Below are 23,129 nucleotides of genomic sequence, written 5' to 3'. Positions count from 1 at the left end.
AAAAATGAGCAATAAGGAGAAAGAATGAGGACATTTGTGAGGAGTTCAGCCGATATTACTCCTCTCTATATAGAGCTGATGAAGTGGTTTCCAAATGAGATTAATAATTATCTCTGTTCAATAGATATGCCAAGTCTGAATGAGCATGAGAGATTAGACCTTGATGCGTCAGTAACAGTAGAGGAAATTGAAAATTCAATAAAGACGCTGGAGAATGGTAAATGTCCTGGCCTAGATGGGTTTCCAATAGAGTTCTATAAACATTTAGTCAGATCCTGGCACCTTTCCTTGCACAATTGTATACAGAGATTGTGCATAATGAAGCGGTCACTTCGTCAATGCAGACTGCATAAATAACGGCAATCCCGAAACCAGGTAAAAAAAGTTCGCTATGTGAGAACTTTCGGCCTATTTCGCTCTTGAATGTTGATGTAAAGCTTTTAGCAAAAATATTCGCTAGAAGATTGAATGGCTCACTTCCAAAACTGGTCCACAAAAAACAGACAGGTTTTGTTAGCGGAAGGAATAGTTATGATAACCTACGGGAATTGCTTGATGTCATTTACCTAAAGAGACATTCTGCAGATGTATATGCTGCGGTCAGTATTGATGCAGAGAAGTCTTTTGACAGGGTGAGTTGGGTTTTCCTATGTAAATCTCACTTCAAGTAAATTTTGGGCCACATTTCCTTTTAATTTGTGGAGCTCTATATAGCAGTGCAAAGGCGGCCGTGGCCGTTAATGGTTGTCAATCAGAATGTTTCCAGATTCAAAAAGGGACTCGTCAGAGCTGTCCCTGGTTTTTTTATCTTTTTTTAGTACCCCTTGCCTTTGTGCTTAGAAACCACCCAAATATAATGGGCATTTCGTTTGGGGACTACACTTCAAAAGCCCTCCTATATGTAGATGACATTTTGATTTTCATTTCAGATCCAGAGCACTCATATCGAGAACTTCTGTTGGCATTACAAGAATTTGGTAGTATCTCTAATTATAAAGTGAATGTCACAAAGACTCTAATTTTCCCAAACTCCCGTTTATGGCACAGAGGGTTATTTGATGTGGGTAGAGAAGTGTGGGCTGACTCGGGCCTCAAGTACTTGGGTATTCATGTCAGTAGGAATATTGAGTCACTACTTGTGAATAATATGCGCCTGAAACTTGCAGAAATATACAGACTCTGCTGTAAATGTGCGAAATTAAAACTGAGCCTCTAGGGCAAGCTTAACGTAGTGAAGATTATTTTGCTGCCAAAACTATTATATGTTTCTGCCACTTTCAAATAATCTACTCTGGAGTATTAATAAGTCCTTGAATAAATGTGTGTGTGGTGGGAGGTGGCCGTGTATGGATCCCAAAGGATGTCCTTCAAAGGGTACAACGTCCTTTCATCGTGGGATGTTTTTTTGCGGGGGGGGGGGGTTTCCATGAATTTTTTAATGAAAAAAACTCATTGAATTTTTGGCAGGGGTTAGAAAAATAAATATATGGGGTGCAGGTTTTCAAGAATAGCAAAAAAATTAAAGGGGTTGGGTGTTGGGGGTGAACCCCCCCAAAAATAAAAAAATAAAAAATCAATGAGTTTTTTTCATTAAAAAATCTGCAGTAAAAAACCCCGCGAAAAATCATCCCGCGATGAAACGACATGGAACCCTTCAAAGACCGGTTCATCCATGTGGTTTTGGTTATCCCGATAAACCTTTATTATACCAGAAAATAAAGAGAAAACCCACCTCTGCCTAACTCTGAGGGGTGTCCCTGCCTCAACTCAAATAATAAGGAATCGGTCAGACTGTCCACGTAAATCAAGGGCCCACTGTCTTGTGTCAAAACCTTTCTGTCCCTTACATTTGTAACTAAACTAAACAGGTAGTGGATCTTCTTGGTCAAGTAGAATGGCTCCCTTCTTCATGACAACAGATCACAGTTCCAGTTGTTAGGTAGGATATTTACCTGAGGGAATCATTCCTTCCCCAGGTCTCAATCCCTTTCCAAATCAGAACACAATGTCACAGATGGTAAAGCAGCAAAGTTCTCAGTTCAAACCAAAAGGTAAAATTCCAATTCAAACATCAACATTCCTTATTGCCCATAGTTGTATCTTCACTGTTGGATTCCTGGAGAATGCCTCCCTTCTCCAGGTATCTTGGTCTCAGTGTTTTCCCATTGTCAGGGGAATGACTCCCTTCCAGTGACCTTCCTCAAGGTTACTTTTCAGTTCCCAACAAAAGGGGGAATGTCTCCCTTCCTCTGGTCTTTTCTCAGGCATACCGTGTAGTTCACAAAACCAGGGGGGATGTCTCCCTTCCCCAGGCCTTTTTGCAGGCTTAATTGCGGGTTAAGCGCTTGTTGCTGTGATCTGTGTTTGATGTGCAAGTCACAGGTTTAAATCCTGGCAAGGTTGACTTAGTCTTTCATCCTTCTGAGGTTGATAAAGTGAGTACCAATTTCGAGAGGGTAATAATAATGTATGTAAATATGTCCTATGTAAAGCCCTTTGGATAAAAGTGCTATATAAATATCAAATTATTATACTTGGTAGTTCACAACCCCAGGGAGAATAACTCCCTTCCCCTGACCTTTTCCCAGGCTTATTTTACAGTTCACAACTGCTAAAGGGATCTCTGATCCTCTTCTCCCTCTCTTTGGTTTGCCCCACTTGGTTCACTCTCCTGTCAAGCGTTGCCGGGAAGAAGACACCTCGTTTTTGTATGTGAATCCCAGACCCTGCTGCCCCTTCCGTTTCTTTCTGACCCGCTTGACCCCCTCTCTCGCCAAGTACTGTCACGAGGGAGATACCTCATTTTGCATGTGGGCCCCAGAACTTGCTTTCTCTTCCATTTCATTCGGACCAGTGTGTCTCTCTCACAGTACTCTCGCCAAGTACTGTCACAAGGAAAATACCTGTTTTGTATATGGGTTGCAGAACCCTGCTTTCCAAGCCCCCACCATCACCAGAGTTTAGGCCTTTACCTTCACAGGCCTCTGAACACTCTGCCGATCCTCCTTGGGTGCTTGCGGTCATTTGCCGGGCTGCGCAGGTGTTTCTCGGCTCTGGTCTCCCGCTTCTCATTCCCGGTGCCAGTCACCCGCTCCCAGGCCTGCTCTAGGTTCCCTCCACGCCACCAGGTTCTTTGTTCCTCCGAGACCAGAGGGATTTCTTTTTCTCCACATCTCGCTTGAATTTCCCTGGCTGGGCAGTTCTCCGTCACCTACTGGTGCGGCTGTGGCTTTTCCCAAAGCAGTTCCTCCGGCTTCTCAGACAGCCCATAAGTCTTTTGTCAGTTGTTATCCTAACCTCCCAGTCCTGCCTATGTGGAAAACTAGAATGGTGAAAACCATTCCACCAGGTATTCGTCATGGCTCTGTGCCTCTTTGTCTCAGTTGGAGTCATATAGGTTTTACTTGAGTCATCTATCCTCTTCCTCGTCTCCGTAGGGGTTAGCCCTATAGCCCTACACACAAACATGGGATCGTTTGGTAACACAGAGGCGGGTGTAAGATATATGTGAATGTATGGGAGGTGGGAATAGGGTTGGAATACTGCATTTCCCTTAGATGATCGTCCTTGTCCCTAGAGGGGGAGTCTCTCACCATGAGATCCTCCTGCTGAGTACCACCCCCCGTGGGACCATCGGGTAACGGCCTCACCTCCCTGGCCTCACAGTAAGGGGCTCCTCCTTTGGGAGAAGTGACATCATCAAAGGATTTGTCACAACACAAAGAAAGTTTACAAAGAGAACATTTCTTTAGTACTGTTATGTCAACACAAATGCATGACAAGTGTTGATTGCACTTCTGAGCCATCAAGAGAATGTAATGGCCTTAGTGTCATTCAATGGAAAAGGGAAAGGTTTGATAGTAGTGCCACGTGGGCATTCACATTGCAGCTCTGTGCAAAAGGTACATCGAAGTGAAATAAAAAGACACGCCTCTGCTGTACAGTAATGGGGAGATTATAGATTGACCTTTTACAATTGACCTTTTGCACAATTGACCTAATTATAGTGGTCCTAATTGACCTTCTGCACAATTGACCTTTATTTTATTTTAGTTATTTTATATATGTATTGGGGTGGTTTTGGATTATAATTAATATAAGGGGATTGGGTGGGGTGTTGCAGGGGGTTTGGGATTGGGCAGGGGATTGCGGGGGGTTTCCCCCCCGCATACATTTCCTAATTGACCATCCAAATTAGGTCAATTCTCCCGAGGTCAACTGTGAAAGGGTCAATTAGTATACAACCAGATTAAACCAAGCCACTGGAGCCAGAGCATTTCTCTTAGAATCAAGCACAAGCAGAAAACACGGGCATGAACATTTTGACAGAGGTAGGCCCAACTTCTTTACATTTTCAGCTCCAAATAAAGCCTAGAACAAAATAGTCTCAAGTCAATAGCACTTTAAACAGGGCTCTTCACAATCAAGGACATGCTTTTCTAAAGAGGGATTGAGGTGAGAATTTCACTACAACTAACAATATTAATCACTTTTGCTTATATAGCACTACATTTCTATGGGCCTATTAGAAGCATCATAAACCTATGAAACAGGCTAGCAAGTCTTTGCAAGGATCTGACAAATCCCTGCTTCTTCAAATGCAAAGGCTCTTAGAAAACCCAAGACACATATCATGGACAAAGCATTATCATCCATGAACATACCACAGATTGATTGTCAACGATCAAAGAAATAGGCTTTTCTGGATAATGTGAAAGGAACTTATTATAGCAATATCCTGAGGGCTGGATCGGGAAGTAACGCCTTCCTTGTGAGGCCCTTAATGATGAGCCCCAGCGACATTATCACCCCATCCGGTGTTATTGCTGTTAGCACTTTGGGTTTTTCAATCGAAAAAACCCAGGGTGCTAACTGCAGCGTATTTTGCTTGAATGAATGGTACGTGCTCGCTGCATTCATTAAAAAAAAAATACTTAAGATGGCTGAAGTCGAGATGGAAGGCGGGGCTCCATGTAGAGCCCCTCTTCCATTTCCACTGCGGCTCAGGAGACTGGAGCTGAATCGGCGGCTGGGCTGGAATCAGGAAAGTGAGGTCGGGTCAGAGGTCGAAGTGGGCGGGAGCGGTGCTCCTATACTTTTTGTTTTTCAGTTTCACTGTTCCTATACTTTTATTTTAGAAAGAAACCGTTCCGGAACGGTTTAGTTTTAAAATAAAAGTGTAGGAAGAAGTTGAAGCTTGCACTTCAGTGCACTGCACTGAATGTTCCCTTAAATAATAAGTGTGTTTGTTTGGGGGGTTTGGACTGTGTTTGGAAGGGGGCGCAGCAGTGGGGTTTGTGGAGAGTGGGGCAGACCGGCAGGGAACATAGCTCCACTACTTCGTTTTGTACACTTCGACCACTGGGTCGGGTGTGATCAGGGAGGGGCCTAAGACAAGTGAGAAGGGGAGCGTGGTGGGGAAGATAGTGGGGCGGATAAGAGCAGACTTCGGGTTGCTTGAAACGTAGGCTTGGATCATGGGTGCTAATAAGTAATGTATAAGGTAATGTGTCTTTTTTTTAATCTGCTACCTCCATCAACCGGTATTGCTTTCCGTGTATACATGATTTTGATTAATGCGTTTAAAAGCACTAGCGTAACATGCACAATTGTTTTCAGAGTGTATACTGATGGTAAAGTCAAAGTACACATAGTACAAAAGATGCAAGTACATTGTGATGAAATAATACTTTAAGACAATGGGCCTCATTACAGGTTGGGCGGTTCGGAAATAACAGTGGCGGTAAACCCACCGCCACTGTTAATTCCGGACCGCCCAATCCCGACTCCTGCAGGCGGGAGGTGATGTTCCCGCCAGGTCTGACCTGGCGGGTTTAACACCGCCCGCCTGCAGGCGGACGTGGAAACACCGGCACCATCACGAGATGGTGCCGGTGTTTCCACTTCCCCATTCCCATTGAGTCCTATTGGACTCAATGGGAATGGGGATTTACCGAATTCCGCCTCCGGAATTCCCGGGACACCAGGGCCGTAATGCCCTGGTATTTCCGGGAGTCACGGAGGCGGAATGGTAATACGAGTATGGCGGTAACCAGGCGGTTTTACCGCCTCGGTTACCGCCGGACTCGTAATGAGGCCCAATATCAGTTTCTCCTCAATCTCTTAAAACTAAGAAAGTACAAGTACATTATAAACAATCTGCGCTCTACTGGAGGAGATCACTGGGGAATCAACAGCGATCAACTCACCTGTCTCCCGTCAGTGGCAAAAGAATGGCAGCCTGCGTCGAAAACACTATGTAGGACAATCTCATCCTAGGACTAGAAAGGAAAGGAAAAGAAGGGGATTATTGCAGCAAAACAAAAATATAAAAAGGTTGCAACCTTATAGTTAATCGGTAAATCTTCACTTTCAAATTCCTAGGCAGTCCTCCCTATGACACCCATGATGTGTGCACACAGGGGGCAGATGTGTACTGCATTGAGACTACGTTATTTTCATATCACCACAATGCAGCAGAAGACCACAGATTGCCATCTGTGTAACATTTTGTTTAATTTTATGTAGCATCATGATTTATATTGTTAGGCAAGATTGTATGCAGTACCCTTTGGGTGCACTACAACAACCCTGACCTCCTGGCAATAGGAACCCAACCTTTGGTAGAAGTCTGTACTACACAGGTTGATAGCGTGTTGAGCAGCCCAGATTATCTCAAGGGGGGTCAATGTGAGCTGTAGGGGAGTTACACAGAGATTTACAATGACAAGTATTCAAATAAACTCTTTACACATAAAGTTTCTTGATTAAACAATTATTAATTTAACAGTCAGAGTAAGCCTCCTTCAGAAGGGGGCAATATAAAGCAACACACAAATACACTTCAAAATACACACTCTTAGTTTCCTAAATCAGTAAGTACCCTTTTGGGATGGCCCACGGACACTACCTACACCCTCATGTGACTTCAATAGTTAGGGTGCTGGGGACATTAATATATCACTGTTGCATTTAGATTATCCTTGGGAGGAGTGTCAAAGAAAAGAGGTTTCAGAATAAGACAAGTATTCACACAGTTATTCTTAAGCAGGTAAGTACTTTCAAAATAACCCCCCAATGCAAAGTCAGTTAACTCCTTCCTGGAAGGAGGACACAACATATAAGCAGAGGAGAGAATAGTAATTCAGGGAGCCAGGCCAGCCAATGATAAGTTAGCAAAAGTCAAGGTGAACTGAAGCACTTCTTGCATGTAAGTAGAAAGTCTTGCACAATGTTAAAGTCTTTTTAAAATAGAAGAAATCAAAAGTAGGGCCACAATCTGATTAGGCTTGTGAGGTAAAGAAGCTGTTAGCAACTCTACAGATACAACCAAGACAAGTCTCCAATGAGGACAAGTGAGGTTACACGACAAGAAGTAAGTTCTCTTAGACTGCACGGTACCTTTAGGTTGAAGAAAAGTGCAGCAGATGGCTTCTGATCCTGTGCAGTGCAGCTCTGCAGATCCTGGTGTTCCTGGGCCTCAGTCTTGGAGACAAGAGGTAGGACGTCTGGGGTCTGGGGACTGCAATGGAATGGTCCCCGACCGTAACCGGCAATCTTCAAACAAGTGGCACTTCGGTGTTTCAGCTCCTCGCGTCTACCGCAAATAGCAACACAGTGGTTCCTGGCTGTCGAGATGGGCTTTCCTTGCATCTGGGGTCCAGCACTCTGTTGAGGTGGCTCAGGCTCAGTCAGTCCTGCTTCCTGGGAGTCCAGAGGATCTTCCTGGAGCTCTTCGCCAGCTTAAAAGCAACGCACACGATCTGGTGTTCCTCTCCCTGGATATTCGGAAATTCAACCAGCTCCGAGAGGACATCGAGGTGGCTTACTTTGGAGTTGATTGGTCCCACCAACACAAGGGGAGAAGTCGCCCTTGCAGGACTTCTCTAGTCGAAACGAAATTGGAGTTTCAGCACAGCAGCAGGGCTTCACCGGGCAAACCAACGGTCCAGGAGTTGCAGCAGGCGTCCTCTTCAAGTTCTTCTTTGGATTCCTTCGGCCAGTGGTCGACTCTGCCTTCCAAGCCAAAAATCCTTGCCTTTTATGCAGTTTTCTACCATTCATTCCAGCCTAGCTATCAGTCACCCAGCAGGGTGGCTGTCCTTGCTGGACAGCCAGCTGGCCAATCACCTAAGAGTGCATTCCTGTCTACTAGGAGGCTAAGCACAGGGGGTTTTGGTCACCCCTCCTTGCTTCTGCCCCCGCCAGACACCCTGGAGCCAGAAGCGGGCTTCACTTGTGAATCCCGCTGAAGGCAAATCGAACAAAGGGACCAAACCTGGTTTGGCACGCAGAGTAAATCTCAAGAAGGACCTTACCACAAGGAAATGGCGAAAAAAGAAGATCGGGCCATTGTGACAAAAATGGCACCCTTGGGTGCTTTACTGCAGCTGCGAACGCAGCCTGCGGTAAATGCACACCACGGCAGTGTAAAGTAAACCACTGCCACCAGCCATGCATCGAGGAACGGGTAACATAAAAATGTTACATGAGAAGTTAGACAAAGGGGATACTAAGTAATCCCTCCAGCCCCCTATCATAAGATAGTGCGTGCTGGGTCTAGAAAGTTACAACGTAAGCAAAGTCAATTTCACTTCACTGTTCTTGGAAACAGTAGTTTAGCCAAGAGAAGGTATTTAAACCTTGGGAAGTTTAAAAAACATCCCTGTGCCACAAAAGGTGCTGTGTGACACAATGTAAAAAGATGATGCCTATGGAGTTTGTAAGACTCTACAACCAAAAGAAACAGAGTTCAAAATCACATTAAAATACATGAGAGAGTGGGAAAAAGGGTCTCGCTCTCTCCAGGTAAAAAATGCAAGTCCTCAAAATCCAGCAAAGTTGCTGGGGATCTCTAAGGTAGAGAGGAATTAGCACATTTCTGGGAATTCTCTCTAACATATATGTTATACAAAACCTAGAGCAAATAATATCATTTCCGGGATCCAATTTATATTCGTCATGAAAGCACTTGGGTACATTGTGCAATTATCTTTAGATGTCACTCAATGTTACAATTAGATATGCGTCAATAACATTCATGAGCAATCTATGTTCCATCCCAACGCTTTAATAGTAATGCCGATTTCAATTTCGTTGGTCCATTGCTCACACATAGGACGTCTCTGGTTGCTATGAATAACCTCCAGATTGCATTAAATATTTTCTCTTAATCAACAACTCTAAGTGAGTAATATACAGCACTCAACAAGAAACCTGCCAGACATAGGTTGGATTCCTGCCACTTATGACGGCGCCTGTCCTTCCGAGTTTGGCAGTAATTCAAAGCACCCCCACCATACATTAGAAGGATCTTGTAATTCATTGAGGAGTTCAATGACCAAATATAGGAATGAGGCCGAACACTGAGGTGGCTTGCAGTATCCTTTTTACATACAGTAGGGTGTACTTCAGTCCTTATAGTACTTGGCCCATGGCCACACCGGCATTACATTTAATACCCGATCCCTTGTTCAATCTGCTGCAAGAGATTTTAAGATGAGTGGTTAAATGTTGATAGGGTGTTGCTCTTCGGTGCTAAACTCCTCTAGTGCACCCAAAGCATACTATCACTAGCTGTACTCTGTGGAAACAGAGTTCTGGGCTGGCTATGCCAGTGGGCATTGTGAAGTCATATACAACTGTAATAAATGATTACAGTTGCAGTAGTGATGTAATTTTCTTATTACATGTAAGTAGCAATATCGCAATTAGACTATGAAAGGTCTCCTGATGTTTGAACAAGCGTTATAAAACAGGACTGCGATATCTATTTAAAACCCTGCAAATCATTGTCTTATTTATTTGTGGTGTGCATTGTGTACCTCGTCAGTAAGATAGCACAGTGGGCGAATGTTTCACCTGCAGAGAACTGGGTGTCTTGACTCAATGCAGGGGTAGACTGGTCTATAAGGAACTATGAAGATTTCCCGGTAGACCTCTGCAATCTGGGCCCCTTTTGGGAGGTATTTCCAAATTTTACCACAGGAAAAGGGTTGGGCTTGCTGAAAAGTGTAATATGGGGCCACTTTGAAAATTATTTCCAGGGCCTCTTTTGGTTCATAGTCCAACCCTGACTCAGTGTCACAATTGTGAATCTCTGTGTAGCCTACTCAGCTGCTCATCCTTTTCAAGATGGAGAAATTAGTATCATTAAGTTGGTGAACAATGATAACTAGTAGTGCCTTAATGTCATTCAATAGGTAAAGTGTGGCAATTATTTGTATTATTATTGTTAACACTGAGCAAGCATACGCTGCAGTAAGGAAAAACTCCAAGAATATCTCAATCTGTAAATTACTTGTAATTCAGTGTACGTATGGAATAGCAGAGGAAATTGCTGCTGCACCTGGTTTCTGGCAACCATAGCCTATGTACCATGCTGCACGTAATGTAATGTGTCATTTGTATAGCACCTTTCACCATTAGTATGGTCCCAACACACTGTCGGTTGAACGCCCTCTGGGAACCAGAGTCCAGGAATGGGAACATTCAAGGAGGTGCTAGTATGTGTGTGTGCATATTGGCCAATACGAAGATATGAAGGGGTGGCCAAGTCCCTGCTAGCCACCTATGTTGAGCTGGTATGTGGATGCGTGGTTTGAGGTAGTCTATATAGGGTATGCGAGAGCGGGATAATCATTATCTGTGCATCTACCTATCGTATTTTTGTCACCAACAGTAGCTACATTCTTATGGCAGAGATGTTGTGCAAAGTGTCTTCGAGTAGTGTATGATGGCAGATGTGCGTGCGTCGGTGGCCGTGCATTTGGCTAGTTTCCATAAGCAGGGAGTGTGAGAGGTTCAGTGCATTGGCTACATTCTAACAATTGCCTAGTTATAATACATTGGCTTCACTCTAAGTCACCTAGACTTAATTTAGTCGCTACGATCTGCATGCTCCCAGATTCCATACATTAGCTAAAGTCTACATTCACCTAGATTCAGTAGAATGTCTGCAGACTACATTCTTCTGGGTTCCGTAACTGGCCACATTCTACACTCTCCTAGATTCTAAACATTGGCATTGGCTAAATTCTTCATTCACCTAGATTCAATATCATGGCTACATTCTCTGTTCGCCTGGATTTCAAACAATGGCTACGCTGCCCACTCACACAAATGCAACCCAACTTGGGTAAGAAAAGTCGAAATTGTCCCTGAATTTCAAGTCGTATCAAAACCAAGAGACTTTTTTTAACCAAAGAAAATATGGTAGATGTTAGAGAAGAGTTTTTCTGAAGTCCAACTAAGGGCTTAGTAAAACCATTCAACCAAGACAGTACAAGACTCCACTTTTAGTATAAGGCTGTACAACCCAAGTTCAGGGTAGCGTAGACAGAGCAGCTAGGCTTATCTTCGGAGGGAGAGAGGGATGTAGAATGAGTTCAAATGAAAATGTAAAGCAAATGGTGCAAAGAAACACTGAAACAATATGTTATATGAAAAATACATGGTTTAAATACAAGTAGGCCCAGATCAATCTTGGGGGAAATAAGCACTATCACAGATCATATAAACACATTATAGAAAAACACAACACTATGCTTGAAGGTACACAGACCAAAGCATATAACCTAATTTGGAACACCTAACAGGAGTTCTAGGGAAGTCAAACCAATAGTTACTTTTTAGTTTACTTTCAGTAATATAAGGGTAGTAGACCCTATCAGTTGTACTGTGACGCTCAGCAAGAAATTACATAGTAATATAAACTGGACAATAAAATGTTCTAATATAGTGAAACACAGATTATAGGAACAGTATAAACCTATAACTCTGATTCAGGGTAACACAGTTATTCTAGAGGAGCTGGACCTTGGGGTGTAATATTGAATTACAGTTGCTTTTCAGTTCACAGACTAAGGAAAGCAATAACTCTTAACTTATTTTAGGATAACACAGTTATACTCAAGGTAAGTAAAACCTATACACTTTTTACAGGAGCAACTTAAACTCAGGTATAAACCCAAGACTGTTCTTGTGTCTGTCTACAACAGACCAGGCAAAGTAAAACCCAGTGTTACACTTTATGAATGACTCAAAGTTGTTCTAGGTAGGTAAAACCTAATGCAGACTTATTCAGGACAGGCTAACATCAAGTCAGGGGAAGCAAGACACAGTTGGGGGACACTCATACATTTATCCTAACAGGAATAGTGAAGTGAAACCAACAGCATTACTTTTGGGAAGAGGCACCACCAAATCACAGGTGAGTAATTTACCCTTGCATCTACTTTCTGTTAGAATGGCAAAACAGTTTCTAAGGAAAGAAAGAGGATACATATACTTTTCAGAATGGCAAACCATTTCTAAGGTAAGTAAAACTACCTTATATATACTTTTTCGGAATGGCAGAATATTTCTAAGCTAAGTAATAACTTTTGTAACTGTTCACTCTCAGAGTTACAGTTACCAACTTCTTTTGCAAGTAAGTAACTTTCAAACACTTATTCTCTTTTCTAGGCAAAAGGCCCAATCCTTAGAAGTCTTTCCCTTATTCTTGGAGCATGAGTGTTCTCAGTGGCAGAAGGGGGGGTCACATAGATCTAGTGTCCAATGGGCAGGTCAGGATATGTTCTTAAGTAGCAAAAGTCAGAGTTCCTAAGGAAGACTGTTAGAACAAGTCCGTACTTTACTTAAGAGTTAGTTGAGGGTCCAGAGGCTTCACAGAAGACACCCTAGGAGGGTCCTGGGTGCACTGAACGAGAGGACTCCCGATTACAGAAAACACACCAAAACTACACAGGAATCATAAGAGACTTAGGGTAAGTAAATACCCAAGCCAACACAGTACCTCAGCACAGAAGAAGATTTTGCAGCAGGAGGACTGCAGGATTTGCAGCCAAAAACCCAGTCGTTGAATTCCTTCATCAAGAATACAGGACACTGCAAGGACGTTAGCAGCAAGGATCATGGGGAAGGCTCTAGGCAAAGTTTTCCTCACAGCTGGATGCGGCTCTGTGGGTTTGGTGCCTTTTTCAGGACCACAGAAGTAGACAGAATATTGCTGGTCGGATTCTTGTAATTTGCAAGGTCTAGTACTCTGGTGAGGAGGCTTTTCAGACTGGAATCGTTCCTCTGGAGATCAAGCAGGATGCCCACGAAGTGTCAGTGAGATTCGGAATTCGGAAGACTGTGCACCACACAGTGGCTCGAGGTGCCAGGGTATTGCAGCCCGCAAAGTCGCAGCATGGCGTCGGATGGCTCAAAATGCAAGTCGTCTTGAGTCTAGTGGGTCTCACCAGGCTCTGGGTCGGTGTCGTCATTTTTGGAGTCCCCAGATTGATTGGAAAGAAGGGCTACAGCACGCTCCGGTTACAAGGCAGGCTCTCCAGTATCTTGAAATAGTTTCAGTCGCAAATTCTTCACTTCCTCTTTGGTTTTGCTTCCAGTGGTTGACTACCTCTTCAGCTTCCAGGATCAGACTTTTAAGCAGGAACCCAGCCAGTGAAACAGCCATGCAACATTCAAACTTGGGGGGGTTGGCAATCCTTTCAGGACAGCCAGCCTACCAGTTTGAACTGGAATCATGCACTAAGGCTGGAAGACAAAGGGCTGCAGAGTTTTGGACTCTTCCCTCGCTTCCTGCCTTCACAGACACTCAGGAGCCTGGGCAGGGAGACCATAGGACTCCCGCCGGAGGTCGAAATCACACAAAGGACTTTCCTACCCTGGATGTCAGGGGAAGGAATGAGAAAGTAGAAGGAACACAACACAAAAATGGCGAAAAATCAAGACAGGGGCCATTTTGGTAAAATGAGCACCCATGGGTGCCTTTACCAGGGATGTGGACACGACCCGCCGTAACAGTGCACGGAATTAATAAAAGGTATCACTGCCACCAGCCATTAAAGGTAAGCTTTGTAACAAAATTGTTACAGTATTGAAACAACTGTGAATGGGCGCGATATAAATAAAATATCATATCATATCATTAGTGTTAAAGGGGATACATTCTATCTCCCCAGCACACCACATAAGGTGGGGTGTGCCTTGTTTCACCAAATAAAATGTAAAGGGGATCCAAAGATCCTTTCTACCCTTGGGAATTGTAGTTCTCACAAGGAAAGCCAGAGAAAGTTAAAAGGGGAGCCCTTAGAGAAACCCAGCAACAATAGGCATTTATTGGCAAAAGTTGTCAAGGAAAATAACTTTTAAAAGACACTATGGAGAGTCTTAAAAATGACACCCATAAAATGAGTCAACGATTCTGTGAGTGTGGGAAAAGGTTCTCACTCACAGAGGTATAAACAAAAATAATCCACCAGTAGAAACAAAAGGTTCTGAGGTTAAAAATCTTACCTAACAGTAGAATAACAAAATATTGTGTGTGTTTTAACGTTATGGGAAGGGGGTTGCCAATTTTCCACTTCCTGTGCAAGTCATTAGTTGCATGCAGAATTATACCGGCCTGATTTGTGCAGGCGTAATAGAAATCTATTTCTTTACCCATGCACAAAAATCTCTTCAGCACTTTGTGGTGTTCAGAGAGTTCCTGTTATTCAAGAGGACACAATGCAAAATCTACCATTCAAATTAGTGTTAGGGTAAAGTCTGAGTAGCAGCCCTAGGTTTCATTGCAATCCCTGCGACCACTGCCTACGGTGTCGTATCACTCAATTATGGCACCGATCAAGAGAACATTTATTTATTTGTATACAGGGAAGAGCAATGTTCTTTGTATCGCAATAGAACGTACAATAGATAAGCTATCAGTTTGAGGGGAAGCACTGAGCTACTTACAATGGGGTGAGCTAGTTGGACATTCTGACCAGGTTCTAGAGGGGCGTAAATGGAATAGTTACCAGGGACAATACATGGGTGGATTAAGGACAACCAACATTAGACATGTTTAACTACTGATAGGTGGTACAACCAGTTATGTTTGGGATGTGACCATGATAGTAGAAGTTTTAGAGTGGAGGCAAAGAAAGTGAAGGACAGAGGCTGGTTAGAGGTGAGGGAAAGATGTTAGCACAAACGCAGATGAGAGGTAGGTTAAGAGGATAACTCCGAGGCGAGAAGGTAGGCTTATAATTTGGCTTTTAACAAATTGGTGTGAACTGTTTCTTGGATGTCCAGGGGAAGAGAATTCCATACAAGCGGAGCCAGAAAAGCAAACGTGTGGAAGCGAGAGGAAGCACAGGGAGGGGCGAGGTGCTAGAGCAGAGATTACAGAAGGCTTTCCGAGTTGGATGGAGGATAGATACGGTGGTGGCTTAGCATGCATAGATTTGTGAACCAGGAGAAGACATTTATATCTGCCCATGTTTTTCATTGTCGTGACGGCAAGGGGAAGTAGGTGTGAAGTGAGGGAGTCGAAAGAGTCCTGCGCTAAACTCTGCCTTTATATTGCGCCCATCAACACTAACGTGTTCTTGTAGGGCCTAGGCTCTTAAAAAGTGTGGCATATTGTGCACACACCTTGGGTTACCGGAGCCTGGAGGATGGGCAAAGTGGGAGTCGTTTCAAACAAATTGGAAAGTTGGGAGGTGGGCCATGCCCTTCAGGGGAATGGTTTAGCATACCCTTGCAGAAGCCATTCACAAGTGTAATGCTGGTAATTCAGACCATGGTTCCAGATTCAACCAAGCACACCTAGACCCCAAATCCATCTTCAAATAACATGCCACCAGGGCTGGCAATTGATAATTGCTTTGAATACCTGGAAGACAATCCATTCACCTGAACTAGTCCATGCGCTTAATCTCAAACAGCAAGCACATCGTTAGTCATTTGAACCGATTATTTTAGTTTTTTATAGTACAGGTATTGGAGAGTACTCAGAAGTCCAGTACAAGAAGCAAGGATTGGTGTTTTTCCACCTTTGAGGGTGGGAGGGATGGAGGGGCGCTTTCCAATGAACTCTAGGGTATGACCATGTTGAATGATAGATAGCACCCTTTTGTCAATGGTGATGTGTTTCCACTGACTGACAAAGTCGACAAGCCACCCCCTTACTGAAGCAGGGGGTCAGGGTTGTGGCCTGGTGAGGCCTGCTTTAGCAGTTGACTTCTGGAGGAAGCTTCGAGTCATCGCCCCTTCCTGCATCTGTAGTTCCTCAAAGTCGTGAGAACCTTGCTTTACTGGAGCAAAATAACTGGCTGCGCTGTTGCCGAGTGCCCAGGGAACGTGCTCTTGGTGTGTTCTGCAGGGTTGCAATAATCTCTTTCCAAAAAGGTTGGAACTGTCAAAAGGTATATCTGTCTCATGTTGCTGGCTTTTAACCACCATTGGCGGCAAAGCACTGCTCCATTACGCATTTGGTGAAACAGTTTCGGCTATGTCCGCGGCAATTGAAAATGCATGTTCTGATGTTGCCTACCCTCTTGTAAGTGCTTTCCACTTGTAATCTGGGAGGAAGTCTAGTATTGGCCCAAGCTTAAACCATAGCTCACGATCGTAGTGGGAGAGGATAGCAAACGTGTTAGCCGCCTTGGTGGTCGCAGCGGCTGTAGATATGATCTCCTTACTAGAGGCGTCCAGCTGTTTGCTCTCCTTGTCTGGAGGTACCGTTCTGGGAGAGGAAGGATTGGCATAACTCTTGAGGAAAGCTGCAGAGACAACCAAGTCCACACATGGTGTGTATGCAGGTGCTGAGTCTCATTACTAGGAGCCAGTATTCCCAAATATGCTCCAGTACTGGAATGGCCAACATTGATTTTCTGGCAGTCTCCCACGGTTGGTACAGAAAACCCTTTTTTCTACTCTTCGGGAAGATCATAAAGTTTCACTGCAGATGACATGAGGGCACCAAAAGAGCCAGTTTCGCAAGCGGGCAAATCTCTTGGCAGTAGGTCTGTTGGCTCACTATTTTACCTGCCACTAAATCTTCAAACTCCTCTGTAGAGTGCGTGCCTGGAGAACCATTTGATGGGTATTCGTCAGTGTCGGTACCCGTGAGAGCGACAGGTGGTAACAGCGGCACTGCTGCAGCAGGACCAGAGGGTGGCGGTGGAACTAAACCTCAGATGGTGCTGGAGAAGGCAACAGTGTCGCAGGAAGCTGTTGTTGGAGTTATGAAACTAATGTCTGCAGTGTGGAGTGTATGTCCATCGACACATCCCATAAAAACACAAAGTAAACCTTGATACCCGTTGCCTTTATTCTAACATTGCATTTATATATAGAGGCTTGTTCATATATATGAGAACCCAATGTATGAAATTACGACACATGGGAGCTCATTTTTGTCTGGGGCATAACGTGAATGAAAGGGGTGAGTAAGGCTTTAACGCCTTTCATTCACGTCACGCCCAATTTTCAAACATTGGTATAGCAGCGAGGGGGGGTGGTTCCGCCGTTCCCTTCCTCTCTACTGTACAAATGCTCAAACAAATTTTGGGGATCCCCATGGGGTACGCCTGCTTTATGCATCAGCATAATGTAAGCAGACCCCTTTGGGACCCATTGTACACGCATGTCAGGGAGGGTTTCATTTCAATTGGGAGCACTGCTTGCCAGGTGGAGTGCAAATGTGAAGGGCAAAAGGCAGCGTACTCACTTTGCACCCCGCAGTGCAAATTATGATCATTTGGTGGCGCAGTGTCACTTACGTTGCAGTGCTAAACTGTCAGGGAGAGGACAGGGAACAACCAAGAAGGGTAAAAAACGTCTTCTACCTGAACGATGTTTGGCTCTACTCGTACTGTTTATTGCGGCCAGTGTGTATGTATTTAGAATGACGTTCAGGCCAGTCGAATAATCGGACAGGTGTACAAATCCTTTCAAAGTAATTTTTTTAAGTGTTTATATTCAAAACCGAAACGTTGGAAGGCTTGTGGGGCCCAATTCAACATGACATTGGAGGCCCCCTTGCCTAAAGCTGAGAAAAACAGTATGTGGCACACATGGGGTGCTTAAATTGTAATGGAGACAAAGGAATGCAGTGAGGGGGTTATTATCTGCAGATTATCATGGGACAGGTCGCAAGATGGGACCTGTAAATCTATCCATGGAAAAGATATTAATCGCACTTTGACAGCCCTGAAAATGCTGAAAGGCCCTTGGGCTCAGGGAATTATGTTCTTTTAAAGGAGAATACAACTTTCTAAGGTACCTACACAATATTAACTCCCAGCCCCAATAGTGGAGATTTATATAGATGTACATGTGGTGAGTGAGTGTGGTGGACCCTGGGGGCGGTGTTTATATTTTCTTCGTTTACTTACATTTCAAGACTGTTACAGTTTAATCAACTTCACTTGTAAGCCACCCCCCTTACTGAAGCAGGGGGTCAGGGTTGTGGCCTGGTGAGGCCTGCTTTGGCAGTTGACTTCTGGAGGAAGCTGGATGTGCCTGATTTAAAGGGTTGAAATGACATACCTTCATTTTGTTTTTAAATGTTGACCGGCTGGTGGTGCTAGCCACATGAAGGTTGAAACCAAATGGTGTGGAGTTGGTACTGGTCTTCTGCGAGTATACTGGGTAAGAGTACAAATTGAGGCAGAATCTTTAATGACTTGGTGTGGGTTATTGTCTGGGCATAGGAGACCCAAGGGCACCCTTGGCGTTATGCATTGGCCCAAATGGCATTGTTACACGCACGCCATTGTATTTCAGGCCACATGTGCTTTATTTTGCTACATGGCTACCACTGAGTTTCTGGTTCCCAAGTTCCCGCTCCCCCTAAAGGCTGCCAGGTCCTCTGTCTCCATTCCCCCTGCCTTCAGCCTATGGCGGGTTCCCCTAACTTGACAACCACCTGAGGCCTGCTGTTGCGTCCTGTGCATCCCCTCTGTCCTCCAAAGGCGGGTCACTATAACAAGCCTGGCACCGAATGGGGACACATTAAGAGCCCCCTGTAGCTTTCTGCTGACCCCCAGCTTCCTACCACTCTATTGGTGAGGCCCACCCAAAATGTGTAAATGCCCACTCAGCAGCAGTGTGTGGGCCTTTACAGATGTTAATGTCACTGCCATGGGCCCAACCACATTACCTTCAAGCCTGACTTGTTAGACAGTCCTGGCCATGCCTCTGGGCACTGGCACATAGATGCTGTGATCACATTCTGCATCCTTCCATGCCTGCATTGTACAGGGACACTGCACACTGGTTTCACGGCACTGTTACTAACACTGCGTTAATAAGGCGATGCCTAAACTGACTAATTGCAGTTAATATTGTCTTCACTTCCTCGCTGGCCCAATCTATGCAGGCTGATGGAGCTCATGGTCACCTACACAGCCCAGTGGATCCATCATTATACTTTCAGATGGGGAGTCCAGTGGAGACCCTACCTAAGCTACAGAATGGGGACATAGCGAGCCTATGATAAGGTATACAGTGTTTACATCGAATCTTATATATTGAATCCCCATGTATGGAATCTGTTATCTTGAAAACATTTATAGTGAATGTATTTGGGGTGGGGTAAAGGGTTCCATTTTTTGGGGAAACAGTCGGGATGGGTTTTTAGGGGTGGGAAACGGGGCTTTGGGGGCATTGGTTATATATTACCTTGATATAAAGACATGTAACCATATGATAACTATGACTGGGACTGCCTGATGTATGTGACTATTATGTATACTGCCTAAAAGGTCCGGGCCTGTGCTGTACTGTAAAGGTCATTACTCACTATGGGCCCATGCCTATACTGCGAGCGATAATTCCCTTATTTGCCTTACGCGGTCTTAGCTATAGTACCTGGCGGATGCCATCATTACCTGTCCTGCACGATGCGCGATTACTACCTTTACAAGCTTGTACATCTCCACCTGCACTGCATGACTGCACCATTAGCTAAACTCTCTGATGGGGTGCGCCAGTGCTATCCTACCTGCTTGGGTTATAGGGCTCAAGTCGAGGGTACATGCAGGGGGCAGAGTCCACCCACTTTGTTCAGAGAGTGGACTCAGCCCCCACCCCCACCAGCCAAAATGAGAAAGATTGAATGTCCTCTTTGAATGCATACATTAAAGCCGACCGCAGGGATCAAACCACATTCGTCAGGTTTGTAGGCCCGACACTTCACCACTGCACTATAAAACCTGATGAGAAATAACAAACAACTAAGGGTAAACGGTGCCATTTCGGTACTGCAAGTCCCAGGGAAAACATTTGTATTGGTTCTTGGAGTTTAAAACATGCACACCTTTTTAACGGTTTCTCTTTTTTTTGTTGCAGAAAATGTCCTCTCTTGGTATTGTGTGTGGTGATTTAATGAAAGGCAAATGTCATTCGTCCTGTGCAATTTGGGTGGTTATGCAAAGCCAATGTTATGAACTGTGCATATTTCACCTTCGTATGCTAATTTCTGGCGACGTCACATCCAGTGCATTTGTTGATGAGTCCCTCCACTAATTTTTAGGACTTGACCCCAGTTTGTGTACTGCCTGATGGAAGGCCATATAGCCTAATAGTGGAGCATGTTTATACTGTCAGAGGGGAGTGAATCGTATAAGGTCTATCTGTACTGCCTGATAAGGGGAGATATCTGACATACAGACATAGCCCGACTGGAGGCCCAGACATTTCTAAACTGCTGACTCCTACCAGACGAGGACATGCCGCTGCCGGTGGGTGGTGGTGGTGGGGCGGCGCGGTGGTTGTGGGGCGGGGGGTCATTCTACACTACCCGGTAGATGGTAATGCTTGTTTCAATCCCATGTTCACCTCACAAAGGGGAGGGACCCTAGCTGCACTGCTTGATGGGGGCCAATCATGTGTGTTGCTGTTCTTCAGCAGCTGTTTCCTAGTCATGCTAAGGACTTGATTTATGTGGGATGAGCCAATCCTCTGTTATTATTTTCATTATTCAATTATGCAGGAACCAAATGCAGGCAAACGCGATCATTCGGCCAAATGTGATTTAGATCCGCAGTGCTCGTTCGAGTAACATCTCCTTCTTGAGGTGCGATTAGGAAAGCGCAGACTTGAAAACCCGGTAGTTTACACTCCGCTCTTCTTGTTTGAACTTCACTGAATTGGACAAAAATATTCTGATTGGCCCAAATCATTTCTTTAATAGCGTGGTGCAGACTAAGTGACGTGCGGCAAAATGATAGCCCCCTTACAAAATGGCTGTTGCAATGGAAGAAGGGCTGTGATCTTTGAGTGCACCCACTGTGGGGTCTCCTGATAAGATCATCCCAAGATCATCCCAGCATCGGTGTTCCTTTGGTGACCTTGGAGGCATCTTCTCCAGTTGAGCGATACTGAATACAGAATAGGTTCTTGCTCACGAGACAATGGCTTTCCAAGTGCTTCTTCACTGTGCGCTGGACAGGAAGCACAACCTGTGCGGAGGACAAACTGAAAGGAAGTGACATGAGCCACAGTCGAGTGGGAGTGAATAGTTCGAAATAGAATGGGATCTGGCACGCACTCAATACTCCCCTTCAATAAAGTTATAATGGGAAATAAGTTAACCAAATGCTGCGATCAAGACTATTTCATGTATGTTCTGATCCCAAAAAAATGTTTTAATCTCTAAATAACACTGCCTTTTCCTTCTGGAGTCATAAATCCGATTTCGTGCTAGCCACCCATTTGGAAATGTAACACTCAACTGGTTCCCGTATTAGCGAGATTGTTTTGAAAGAAAAATGTGCACAACACCCAGCGGATTTTGTTTTATGTGCATTCATAGTTTTTCAGCTATCTATGCTGGAAGGAATGCGGGAAATATTAGAATATTTTAGTTACGAAGCCACTGTCCATGGCTTTTCCATTAGCGACTGCAGCTAGACAATAGTCTAGTGTGCGATCCTAATTGGGGACAAACACTGAAGTCTTGTGCATCTCTGGGTTGAGGAGGCAGAAAGTCACGGGCCTTCCCAGTGAATGGATGTAAACCAGTGCCCCCAGCACGACAGATGGCTGCTGGCATTAAATGTAGCCTCTGTCTGATCTCGTGAGAAAGCGTCCTTTTGCTCGGACCAATGGTATATTCTTGAAGAATTTGATACTGTTTTGAACCCTTCTCCCGACATTCATTGGGTCTGGTTCTCATGCTACAGAAAACACAACCATAGATTGGTAGCCAGGGTTCTTTCTCAGAGGAGCTGAGTGAGAGGTGTCAATAGTGAGATGCATTACTCCAGGTAATACATTACTCCAGGTAATACGTTACTCCAGGTTGGATCTCACAGGTTGACAGGTGCAATATTTACTAAGGGAGGTGCTGTTATTATTGAGTGTGCACAGCACTTCAGGTGAGACTTACTATCGGAAATGCATAACCTTCCACTTGTGGACTCAAACCTCCAGATGAGGGCTCGACACTGAGTCGGCACAAAACGAACACAAGTGAGTGGGCACAACACCCACAATAAGGCGAGGGAGGATTACTATTGATTGTAGGAGTTACTCCAGGGTAGATCTTGCTAATGAGTGGGCACAGTACTTCTGGGGAGGTCCCACACACAAGTGGACACAATCTCCCTGTGGAGGGTTCTCCAAGGTGAGAGCACAATACTTCTATGGAGGGAGCACCCTTGAGTGGCCATGTTACTCCAGCGTAGGTCTCATAAGGGAATGGAAACAGGGTTCAGAGTGGGAATTCACTATTGAGTGTACTCAATGCTTTAGGGGTGGACTCGGTTGTGAGTGGACACTATTCTCTAAAGTACCCCCAGATGTGGTACTCTGGCGAGGACCCACTACTGAATGGAAGCAATACTCCAGTCCAAGTCTCATTAGTGGCTGGAGTTAGACCCGAAGCGGAGAAATTACTATTGAGTGGCCAAGTTCCTCCATTATAGACCTCACTAATTTGCAGACACAGTGTTCCAGAAAGTGGGTGCTATGACCCTAATAGGTGGCCATAATACTGTAGGGGAGGGATTACTTGTCGAGTGTGCATTTTACTCCAGGCATAGTAATGATACAAAACTTCAGCACTAGTGAGTTGTCATGATACCACCTTGACATATCATCAATGGACCACCACAACACTCTAGGTGCGGTTAAGGTGCATGTTTATTGCATTCATAACATGAAAACATCAAATAGAACCACATGGAGGTGCAAAGGGAATCTGGTCCTGAGTGTAGGCAGAGCAGTGCTGCAGAAAGAGCTCAGAGGAAGACAGGTCTCTGCTGCCTTCCAGAATGCTATGAATAGGCATGGTGCATATCCCAGAGTCCCACAGGCGAGGAGCCTGCACTGTAAGCCTTATGCTT

At 44.6% G+C, this 23,129-nt stretch overlaps 1 protein-coding gene across 1 annotated transcript in view; it reads right to left on the bottom strand.

Annotated features, from left to right (window-relative positions):
* The window catches only part of ANTXR2 (ANTXR cell adhesion molecule 2), a 491,546-nt gene that overhangs the window by 415,503 nt on the left and 52,914 nt on the right, over positions 1-23,129 (bottom strand). Inside the window, exon 3 of the mRNA XM_069644750.1 lies at positions 6,210-6,281. Coding sequence (XP_069500851.1) covers positions 6,210-6,281 — 72 coding nt within the window. The remainder of the gene's footprint in view (positions 1-6,209; positions 6,282-23,129) is intronic.

The sequence above is a fragment of the Ambystoma mexicanum genome, chromosome 2p (genome assembly GCF_040938575.1).
Source record: "Ambystoma mexicanum isolate Mex_15411 chromosome 2p, UKY_AmexF1_1, whole genome shotgun sequence".
Taxonomy (NCBI): Eukaryota; Metazoa; Chordata; class Amphibia; order Caudata; family Ambystomatidae; genus Ambystoma; species Ambystoma mexicanum.
This window is presented reverse-complemented; position numbering and strand designations above follow the sequence as displayed.